Below are 11,637 nucleotides of genomic sequence, written 5' to 3'. Positions count from 1 at the left end.
ACTAACCAAGAAAAAGGGTCATGGTAATTAAATAAAAGGCGAACTTCTTTTTTATATCGGAATGGATAAAAGTAGATGAGCAAAAGCAGGAGTAGCTATTAAAATACATAAAAATGGACAAAAATCTTTAAAACATGAACAGCAGTCAATGAAACAATAAATAATATTTAATTTGCACTCTTATTTTACTGCCAAAAAACCAATGAATACCCTTCGCAACCAGTTTAATCCGTACATAAACTTGTGTGTATTCGTGGGACAAAACTCAAATCAGTTTTGAAAAACAGAAAAAGTGTAAATAGTAAAGTAGAGGTCACACAATATAAACCTTTTTTTTTCTCTCTGAGGGTGGAAATTTCTAAAAACCGTACCAGGTTAACCCATTCCTAGGGATGGCTGGCGTGTGTTGGATTCAGGGTAGAGGAGTACATCCAACCCCATTTCCACCTAGAAGAAGGAGATCCTGCAAACAGATGCCTTCCTGTTATCCTGCCTACCAACTAAAACCACACTCTCCTACTTATGCGCAGTTGACTGTCGCACGTACCGTACTCCGAAAGTGGGATGGCCGCTGTAAAGCTGACGACACTTTCAGATCACTACCTTTTCTTATCTATATCTTATTTCTGTTGTTGGTCCGGCTGGTGTTTATCTTCTTCTTTTTTCTTTACCCAATATTCCTTCAATATTCCATCCCTCCTTACTTCTCGTGATCTTCACGATCATCTGTCTCACAGTAACAGGGTTCATACCTATTTTTCTATACGTTCTGTTTTTCTCCATTGTCCATCTATTACATTCCAGCACTGTGTGAGTAACAGTGTCAGAGTATTCACAGTATAGGCATTTATCTGCATCTGTCTTTCTGAGTCTATGAAGATATGTTCTAAAAAACACCCATGTCCTGTGATCACTTGTGTCAGGATGTAATCCAGTCACCTTTGACCACAGTTCACCCAGTCCCTTAGGAGATCTCGGGATCATCATTTTGGTCCACTGAGCAACATCTTTCATTTTATTTAAAATATAGATATAAATATAAACAATATAAACCTAGACCACACCCTGAAACTAAGATCTTTTTGATCTTGTTGTAAGTTTAAAATTCGAGACATTATATATACATTATTCGTCTACATTAATGTTGTCTCGTTTACATCCACATAAGATATTACGCGCTTGTGTCAAAGCTTCTGCCAATCCTTGAAACAATCCTCAAAACATTTCTCAAACCCTATCTTTGGAATAGCCTTTAGTTCTATCAGCGATCCGTTTTTAGCGTCAAATCGTCTTGTGAAACGACGACCCTTTAAAGCTTTCCTTATTTTTGGAAATAGGAAAAAGTCATACCGAGCCATGTCTGGTGAATATGGAGGCTGGGGCATCACCACAGTATTATTTTTGGCCAAATCTTCTCCTGCACTAGTGCATTATTATCATAATGCAAAAGCCATGAGATTGTTTTTTTCTGAAAAGTGGCGTTGGCAGAGCCAATTAGTAAGACTTGTAAGCCATGACTTTTTCACAAGTTAGGTCTTTTTTCGGATTGCTTTACGCAAATTGCGTTGAATTTGTAGCTAGTACTCTTTATTGACCACTTGACCTCGTGACAAAAATTCATGGTGTAATAACCATTAAAATCAAAGAACACAGTGAGCATAATCTTCACATTCAACCGCACATGTCGAGCCTTTTTTGATCCTGGCGAACCAAAATGTCTCCACTGGGATGATTGAACTTTAGTTTGACGTCATATCCATAACCCTATGTTTCGTCACCTGTTATAACTTTTTGAGGAAATCTGGGTCGTCGTTTACGTCATTTAGTGACTTCTGAGCAACTTCCATTCGCCGCTGTTTTTATTCAAAATTTGACCATTTTGAAACAAATTTTGCTGACACACGTTTCATACCCAAACAGTTTGAAAAAATAGCATGGCATGATATTGATATGTCAACTTCATCGTTCATCATCTTCACCGTCTTAACGGCCATCTTGAAAACGCTTATACCACTCGTAACAATTGTTTTTTTTTCATAGCATGTTTGTTATAGGCCTTTGTTAACATTTCACGCACTTTGGTAAAACATTTCATTTTTTCCGCAAAAATTTAATACAAATTCTTAGATCCATTTTTTTTAAATAAATAAAATTTTACCTTAGCGGTTACCACAGACAAGGTAAACAATGCATATAGCAGTAATTTTTTTTTATACGAGTACTTTGGGAGCATGTATACGAACATAATAAAAAAGACTTTGACGATTGGCCTCTCCAAACCAGCGAAATTTAAAATTTCCAATGTCGTTTACAAAAGAATAGAGTTTCTAAGAAACTATAATAATTAAAAAAACGCTTCGTTTGTTTATTTAACAAAATGTGGATTTTTGATAAAGGTGGAATAATACGGATTTGGCAGGTCGAGAGTATAAAATCCATAAAACAGACCGATATTGAGGAAAAGAGACATATTTTATATAGCATGCGGGTGGAAAACATAGTTTGGATCTTGTGATTTCGTCAAAATCAAAATTAGCAGATTATCACTATATCATGAATACGGAGATATTTGTAAAATGGTTGAAAGAAAAACTGCTTCCATTTTCTCAGGATGAATGAATCTGGAATTACTACAGTTAGAAATTACTGCGGTTAGTTTATATTTAAATGGGAATAAGCCACAATTAAAGGTTAAAATGCGTTTATTGACGTTTCAATTTCCACTTCGGAAATCGTACAAACATTAGTACGATTTCCGAAGTGGAAATTGAAACGTCAATAAACGTATTTTAACCTTTAATTGTGGCTTATTCCCATTTAAATATAAATTAATTTAAAATGCCACAAGAAAATAGCTTCAGAACAATACTGCGGTTAGGAATAAAAATTAAAAATATTTATAGATTATACATAATTTTGGACCTAATGTGTTAATACTGCCACCTTACCATTGTAAATTAAATCCCATTGAACATATTTGGGGAGTATGTAAAACTTACTACGATAACTATATTGGACGTAACGGTTACAGTGACGCAGCAGTTTTGGTAACATAGCATGAAGCCTTAAATACACCTACTCCAGCAATTTGGAAACAACTGTGAGGAAATATGAAAAGTTATTAGAAGAATGTTGGATGCGTAACAATCGCATTGAAGCAATTAACCCAGTCATCATTTACAATCTAAATGAAGATACCGATATTTTTGCCTATCTTCGACAGTGCTTCAAATATTGGGAGAATTTGCTATTAACTTTCTCAGCACATCGTAGGAGTTTAAGTCAAAGCTTTCATACCTAATCCAAAATAGTCGCAAATTCGTGAAATATACTTTATACAGGGTGGAACAGCCAAATGGAATAAATTCTATAATTAATAAAAGGGGACTTGTTCAAAAAAACGCTCGGACACGTCGAGTGGTATTTTTAGTTGCGCATATTTTTCAATAAGAACTTTTTATACGGGCTGCGTCATGTAACAGTGGCTAATACCAACTTTTTTTAAATACAATACCCTGTATATTATTCAATTTTTGGATTCCCCAGAATATTCTAGATATCCTTTATGTAATATCTTATATATTTTACTGTTTTAAAAATTTCAAGTGTTTTTCGATTTCGAAAGTAACCAAAAACTATTTCAGCTTTCCTTTTTACTTATATAAAATAAAAAATATATAATAGTTGTGATTATTCTAATGTAAAACGTCTAATAGCTGTGTGAGTCCATTTATGCGAGGAGGAGAGTCTGTTATACAACATGTAAAATTTTCAATTTTATTAAAATCTATAACAAGAATATTAACTAAAAGGATTTTATGTACAGAAAATTGTTAAAATAAATAAATAAACTATATACATCAATGACTGTAAAAAAATCGTAAAATAATAAATAAATAATAAAAAATAATAAATAATAAAATTATTTTATTCAATTTTAAAAATATTAATTAAAATTTAATAATACAAAAGACATAGTATGGGATTTGTCTAGTCTACAGTATCAGCTACTGTGCCACTTTTATAATAATTTTGTTTATTTTAGTCTAAAACGTCTTGACCTTAACAAATTGTTTTCTATCAACATGACTGTAGTTGTCAGTCGTTTGAACATAACAGTCGTGTTTGAATTTTGTTAATTGTATGTCAAAACAATGGTTTATTTATATATATACAATCTCATACGTAATACTAATAATATTCCGAAAAAATATTTTAAATATCTAATATGGTTTTTGAGTAAAGTGGTGGACAAGAAAAGGGCTTAGCGTTTTAGTATATAAGATTTCTTTTTGGTAATATTTACAGATTCTGAAATACATTCTTGTTTATATAGGAAATATTCGAAATAGCTGGTTAATGAATTAAAGTCGTAAAAAGGAAATATGACTGTAAAGAAAAATATCAATTGGCATAACTCATAAATTATTATCAGCACACAAGACACACTTACCCGTCTTGAAATATTACAGATGTTAGGTAAAAGAACAGCATCGAAACTCTACGACGTCGCGCGCAGTGACGGACGATATAAAAGATATGAAATTAGCGATCAAGTAGGGTTATATTCTCTTAAAAATATTAAGAATAATAAAAAAGTAAAATATTTAAGTAAACCCTAAATACTTTTCCAAACAATTGTTATAATATAAAAAAGATAAGGATGTCATGAACTCTCGCATATTTTTGTTTTATTAGATTTTATTCCTTTTATAATTTACGTTTTAATAAGTATTTTGATGTATAAAATCTGTTTATAAATAAAAAAATATCGAAATTGTTAAATTTTAGAAACAACAAGAAATGAATAAAAACAAAGAGATCATAGTTCTGGACCCCAAACGTTCCAATGCTATCAACATCGGTATGACGAAGCTCCCACCACCTCGTTCCATTAAAACCGCCATCTTAAAAATGGACGCAACAATTATGAACCGCGAAGGCATCGAGAAACTTCTCACAATGTTACCAACGGAAGAAGAGAGAACCAAGATACAGGAAGCCCAAGCCGTAAATCCTGACATACCTCTCGGTAGTGCCGAGCAATTCCTTTTAACGTTAGCCTCCATTTCTGAGCTGCCAGCTCGTCTGAAGCTGTGGGCTTTTAAACTGGATTTCGAGAACTCAGAACGTGAAATCGCTGAGCCCCTTATGGATCTCAAGCAGGGCTTCGAAGTTCTGCGTGTAAATAAAACTTTTAGGGGCATTCTGAGTACGTTGCTCTCTGTCGGAAATTTCCTGAACGGGAATGAAGTGAGGGGTTTTCAAATTGAGTATCTAGCCAAAGTACCTGAAGTTAAGGATACGGTTCACAAACATTCATTGTTGCACCACCTTTGCCATATTGTCATGGAGAAGTTTCCAGATGCTACCGATTTGTATTCTGAGGTAAGTTTTTTTTGTTAAACGTCTTAAATGATTATTAAAACCTTTTAAAACTATTTTTTATTCGCTTTTTATTATTTATTTTATTTTAAATTTACAATCCGCTTCACTTCCTCATTACAAGAATACAAAGTTGTTTTGTGTTATACCTACAGGGTATTTAAAAAGTTATAATCAAAATTCAATGAAAATCGTAATAAGTTCAAAACTCTATATTTCAGACCACAAAACCATCGACCTGTTCTAGCCGTAGTTTTTAAACGATTTGCAAAATTCATAATAATTTCAAATAAGTGATGAATAAATTCAAAAACTCTGTAGGATAGTTGACTACCTCATTCTGATTTATAACTGTGTCAATTCATCTTCAAGGAGACGAGAGAATACCGTGAGCTGTTTAAGTCATCATAATGAAGAAGTGCTACTTGCAACTGCATTAGTACGAGTAAGAGACTCAAGAGAAAACTCACAATTGATGAGAGCATTGATTGACCAAGGCTCGCAGTCATCATTCATTACAGAGCAGGCCGCTACAAGTCTCTGAATAAATAGAAAGGCTGTCCACTCCCAGATATCTGGGAGGTTACACAGACAAAATTTCATAAAAATCTGTCCAGCCTGTCCATATAGCAACAACATGTGGTGTTCCCAAGCTGTCATCAATCGAAGTACTAACCGCAACCGACTCTGTTTGACTCCAGTAGTCGAACGAGAACCAATATATTCAGTGTGGTATGGCTGTTGCCAAATTTATCAATGCTGACATTTATTTTGTAAATTCTAGCTTCCTTTGTTTTTATATTTATTGTGAGATTATATATATATATATATATATATATATATATATATATATATATATATATATATATATAACACTTTTAACAGAAATAAACAAAATAATAATTATTCTACAGATGATTTGTTATGGAGACACAAACATAAATGGATGTTGCTCGCTTATTTCATAACACAGTTCTAAATTTACCGCCTGTATCCCAAGGAATAATTAGTAAAACAGAAAAGCAACTTAGCGAGCTTGGACATATAAGGCACATAAAAAAGAAGCTGCCCATGTAATAAGTGATGATACCAACTTGGATATTGAGTTTGAGGAAAACCGACATATTCTACTCGAAAAACAGCTCCAATGTTTGATGTCAGCCATTCATCGATTATTCGAACATTAAAACCAAATAAAATGCATCCCTATAAAATGATACCAACTCAGGAAGTCTGGAAGACGACTTTGATAGAAGAACGTATTTTTGTGAACAAATGTTGGCAATGTTAGACAGCAATGTGATCCAATTAGAACATGTTTTGTTTTCTGATGGGTCTACCTTTGATCACGGTTCACATTTGTGTATAGTTCACGGGCATGCTCGTCAAAATTGCTGCTATTGGTCTAGGGAAAATCCTGACTGGATGAGAAAAGAACATACACAATGCCTTGAAAAGGATAATATATGGACAGGAGTTGTAGATCATATCATAGGACCCTTTTTTATTGACGGTATTTTGAATGGCGATGATTATTTAGCACAAAAAAAATATCAAAACAATCTTTGGGAAACTTATATTCTGATCCAGCAAACCCACAAATTCTAGCGAATATGGTATACTTTCAGCGAGATTTCGTACCACCCCATTACCAAATCAATATTTGGAAGTACCTCAACCGAATATTTACAAATCGATGGATAGGGAGGCGAAGATCGATGAAGTGGCCAGCACGATCCTCTGATCTGACGCCAGTAAATTTCTTTTAAAGGAGATATGTGAAAAATATTGTACAGAAAACTAGCTGATTAGGTGACTTAAAAAAAATTAATAACGCTTTCGATTAGATCGGTAACGACTGAGATGTTGAGTAACGTTAAAAGAAATTTCTTTGAGATTAGTAACGTTAGAAGAAATAAACAGTATTACTAATTAGTTTTTCAATGGGTTGTAGTAAATTGTTGAAGAGTTGAAAGAAAAGTTGTAAAAAAAAAAGTTGTTATTGGCCACTGTTAAATGACACATCCTGTATGAAAATTTTTTATTGCAAAATATGCCTAACTAAAAATACCAATCGACGTGTCTAAACGTTTTTGTAAACACGTCCCCATTTATTAATTATCGAGTTTATCCCATTAAGCTGTTTCACTCTGTATCATTAATCAAGTGCCAAATCGGGTATCCATAAATAATATTATGAACAGAGTTCGGGGTAAATTTCCGCATTCTTTTATCTCTCTTTCTTGCATTCTCTTTCTCTCTTTCTGATCTGAATTCTGATACCATATTGTTTTTTATAACAACTACATTTACATTATTACTATAAATTTCTTTAATCATTTTTATTCATTTCCTGCTCATTAATCTGTCCTTTAATTTTTCAGATAGTACATACTTATCTGGGGATCATCTCACAAGCCTTTTTTAAATCGAAAAAGCTTAGATACATATTCCCTTTATCTTGTAATGTTTTTTGTGTTAATTGTTTAATCGTAAAAATATGCGATTTTGGATGCTTCTTTCACAGTCGCGTTTTTTGTAATAAAAAACTTATAAGCATTTTCAATAAGTGAATTATTTTTTTATTGCCTAGATAAACCGTTTTATTTGACATAAAAAATCTACTATTAAACCTTACCCGGTATATCAGTAAAAACTTCGATAATTACTGTTACATGATTAATGTTAATCCGGTGCGAGTTGAAGATAATTTACTATGGAAATTGACCAGAAAGGGAATTTCCTGTAATCCAAAATTAGTATTACCAAATATTCATCTGATCTAATTGTATTTATATTGGTAAAATTTACTGAATAAATAAGTAATTAGTAGAATAATTGGGCGAATAAATAGTTAGAGAGTGTTAAATTAATATTTCTTTAATTTTAAATTAAAATATAATAGTTTTAGGAAGTTGTGGTTTTTAAAGGTTGCAAATTTAAATATAGAAATTTTAGAAAAGGGTCTGAGATTCATTTTCACGAGAAAAAGGACAATATGAAAATTTAATATGAGATAAGATAAAAAGTAAAAAGTTGGCTTATGGATTTCTTCTTCTTCCTTCGATATTTTAGACAAATTCTTCTATAAGTGCTGTTCCCTTATCGAATGTTGGCTACCATCATAGTCATTTTTACTTTATTGGTAGTTGCGCGGAAAACCTTTGTAAAAAGAAACCATGTACTCAGGTTCTTTAACCAGGAGATTCTTGTTCTCCTAGGGCATATTCTGTCAAGTATTTTTCCTGTGTAATTATTTGTTTTAAAACCAAATTATCTTAACTTCTAAAATTTCGTATTACACTCATTCGTATTACATGGCTTAGACCACGTATTCTAACTTGCATTTTTGCATTGTTTAACAGTTAAAAGAATTTTTCGTTTCACAATTACGCTATTAAAAGATTAATAATTTATTTTATTTCTAGAAAAATTTAAGTTTAGCTTAATCATTTGGTACGCGTGTGGCAGTTCTCGCCTTTAATATAGTTCTCCAAAATTGACGCAACCAACGTAAAGATATTTATGAAGTTTGCATCGATTACGAAAAAGCTTTTTTACCTTCGCCTTACCACAAACAGTTATATCATCTAGGTAGGCATATATCCCTTCGAGGTTTTCTGTGCGTATGAGCCAGTCCTTTGAGCTTTGGGAACTGGCTACATCATTGGTAATACCAAACGGAATACGATGAAACTGGTACAATTTCCCAGCGGCTTTGACTTGAGAGGGGAATAATAACAGGACCCTAGAAACAATCTGCATACATGGCTTCCTAGAAAGTTTGTACAGGTTAGCGAAGTCTTCCTTAACATGTTTTATAAAAGCAGATACTACAGTTTTCTCCAATGAAGCAGGAGTAGCAGCAATAATGCAGGCTGTGCAGTGATCGTAGCATTCAAATACTTTGGTAGATGCACTAGTATTCTTGGAGCGGAAAATATTTGCAAAGTGTTCCTTTTTACCACAAGATTTTCAGATAGACTCCCAATCACGACAGTCCTTCCTTGGGTGGAAGCTTGTCATTTTCCTGTAAGCCGAGTCAAGCATTGACATCACCTGATTTTTGCTTATAGATCTCCTGTCAAAGAAACCAGTATAACTAATCCTCAATTTGTTGAGGCGCGTCAAGATTTCTCGAATATATTCCCATTCTATTCCTAGAAGTCCTAACAAATTCGTGAGAATCCGATATGTATTTCTCAGAGTTTTATTACAATAGGGATATCTACTTTTCCTATTGCCTCCAAGATCCTTTACCAGCATAAAACCACTGACTTTTTTGGTCCATAGTTTAATATTCCCTCATGCTAATCTAAATTTTATAGTTGTAGTCCTTTTCCTTACCAAGGTCGTCTTCCAATAATTCTGTGCTGTATTTGAGTCTTTGTGATCGGTTGTATCAACGAGTTTCTTCTTTACAGGAACAGGTTATTGGCCTGATCTTCGGACCCCTTTTTTTATCCGGGCTTCACTTTACAGTAGCACATGCAGAGTTACAAATCAATCAAAATACACAAATAAAAATAACACTTTTTGCTGATAATCCAAAATTCTGAAAGATGTCGTTTGAAGGTTTGCTTAGAAGAAATAGTAGCTTTCAATGGTAAAAAGATTTTAAAAAGTAATACTTTTGGGCGACTATGATACATTTTTCGGCGTGTAGTAAAGTTTGAGTATTTTGGATTAATATAAGAAAGTGTCCGTTATGTTGTGTGGTAAAAATTCTAATGAAATAAAAAGATAAATTTCTAGATTCATCGCATTTAGCATTGGTCAAGCAAAGAAAAACAACGGCTGCACAAATAAAATAATTTCAACTGCTCTAATTTGCTTTTGATTTACTGTGTAGTCTTTTTCAAAATTCTTCTATCGCCTTTTATTTTTATTATTTCACAGATATCTAAGAGAAAAATTATCATTTTAAATACATATTTATATTCATTTATTCGAAAATTTAGTAATCGTGAGGTTTCATCCAAATAAAATGCTTTTTGTATTTGGTTTATTTTTGATCGGTAGATTAAATATGTCGAAAGGTAGACAATTTGCATCATTGGCTATGCATTACCCATTAATTTATTATTTAAATAGTTTAGTAATTTAGGATGTCGAAAGCTTTTCAATTATTTATTTCTTTTATGTTGGTGAAGGTATCACAAAGAAAAGCACGCTACTGAGCCGAGCAATTTTAATAGTCACGTAAATCTAATACTCTTATGTAGAGAGTGGAAAATATTAACTAAAAAATGTGTAAAATATGCTGGCAATATGCATTTTAAAACAGGCTGTAATATGCAAATATGCATTTATAATTCAGATATATGCACTTATTTCTTAAAAATAATTTTAAAGTTTAGGTTGGTTAGTTCAAACCACAGTACCGTGAAATGGGGTGAGATTGATCAATTTTAACTTTATTTGATTTATATTTTAAACGTTTTTGTGACTGAATAATATCTAAAGAGTAGTGATTTAACACTAGTTTTGTTTTAATTATTAAGAAAATCCACTTGTCTCATAAAAAAAGGGTGATCAATCTTAGACCCGTACGTGAGATTGATCATGATTTTATAGAATGAAATAGCAGTGCTTTTAAATAGAATATGATCAATCTAATATGATAATCAAACAAGACGACCTAGAAAGGTATGCCGAACAACGAAAAAAAGTAAAGAGAATCCTAAGGGAGCGGAAACGAAAGTATATGGATGATAAAATAAAGCGCATTGAAGGAAATTACAAAAAAAAATTAAATAAAAAATTTTTACAAAGAGGTAAAATACATTAAAACTGGGTACCAGGGAAGAACGATGAATGTAAAAGATAAGCAAGGAAACCTGATAGTGGACGAAGACCAAATATGTGAAAGGTGGAAAGAATATTTCGAAGAGATGCTAAATGACGAAGTGACCACTGAAGAAAATTATAATGTTCCTAAACCTCAAATAGTAATAGAAGAAATATCAAACCCCGCAAGAGAAGAAATTGAAGAAATAATAAAAGATATGAAAAATCAAAAACGCCCCGGGGAGAGCGGCATTGTGGCAAAGAACATAAAATATGGAGGAGACGCCTTAATAAACCAACTTGGTGAGCTAATACTAGAAGTATGAGATGCCGAAGAAATGCCTCAAGAATGGAATAAGTCGATTATAATTCCTATACACAAAAAGGGAGATAGAACTGAATGTGCAAACTATAGAGGAATATCCTTATTAGAGGTAATATATAAAGTACTCGCCATACTAA

General features: G+C 32.6%; 1 protein-coding gene across 1 annotated transcript; it reads left to right on the top strand.

The window, feature by feature from the left end:
• The first annotated feature begins 1,356 nt into the window (after positions 1–1,356).
• On the top strand, positions 1,357–8,834 carry LOC140446329 (FH1/FH2 domain-containing protein 3-like). Its single transcript, XM_072538871.1, has 3 exons — positions 1,357–1,506; positions 4,792–5,388; positions 8,814–8,834. The coding sequence occupies exons 1-3, from the start codon at positions 1,357–1,359 to the stop codon at positions 8,832–8,834; spliced, it is 768 nt and encodes a 255-aa protein (XP_072394972.1).
• The last annotated feature ends 2,803 nt before the right edge of the window (positions 8,835–11,637 follow it).

This window comes from Diabrotica undecimpunctata, chromosome 7 (assembly GCF_040954645.1).
Source record: "Diabrotica undecimpunctata isolate CICGRU chromosome 7, icDiaUnde3, whole genome shotgun sequence".
NCBI classification, from domain to species: Eukaryota; Metazoa; Arthropoda; class Insecta; order Coleoptera; family Chrysomelidae; genus Diabrotica; species Diabrotica undecimpunctata.
This window is presented reverse-complemented; position numbering and strand designations above follow the sequence as displayed.

Bases quoted from the DNA above. Each gene is read 5' to 3' on its own strand.
- LOC140446329 (XM_072538871.1), top strand. From the start codon at position 1,357: ATGTCTGGTGAATATGGAGGCTGGGGCATCACCACAGTATTATTTTTG. The intron at 1,507-4,791 runs GTAAGCCATGAC...GTTAAATTTTAG, and splicing joins AGAGCCAATTAGTAAGACTT to AAACAACAAGAAATGAATAA. The intron at 5,389-8,813 runs GTAAGTTTTTTT...TTTTATTTCTAG, and splicing joins CTACCGATTTGTATTCTGAG to AAAAATTTAAGTTTAGCTTA.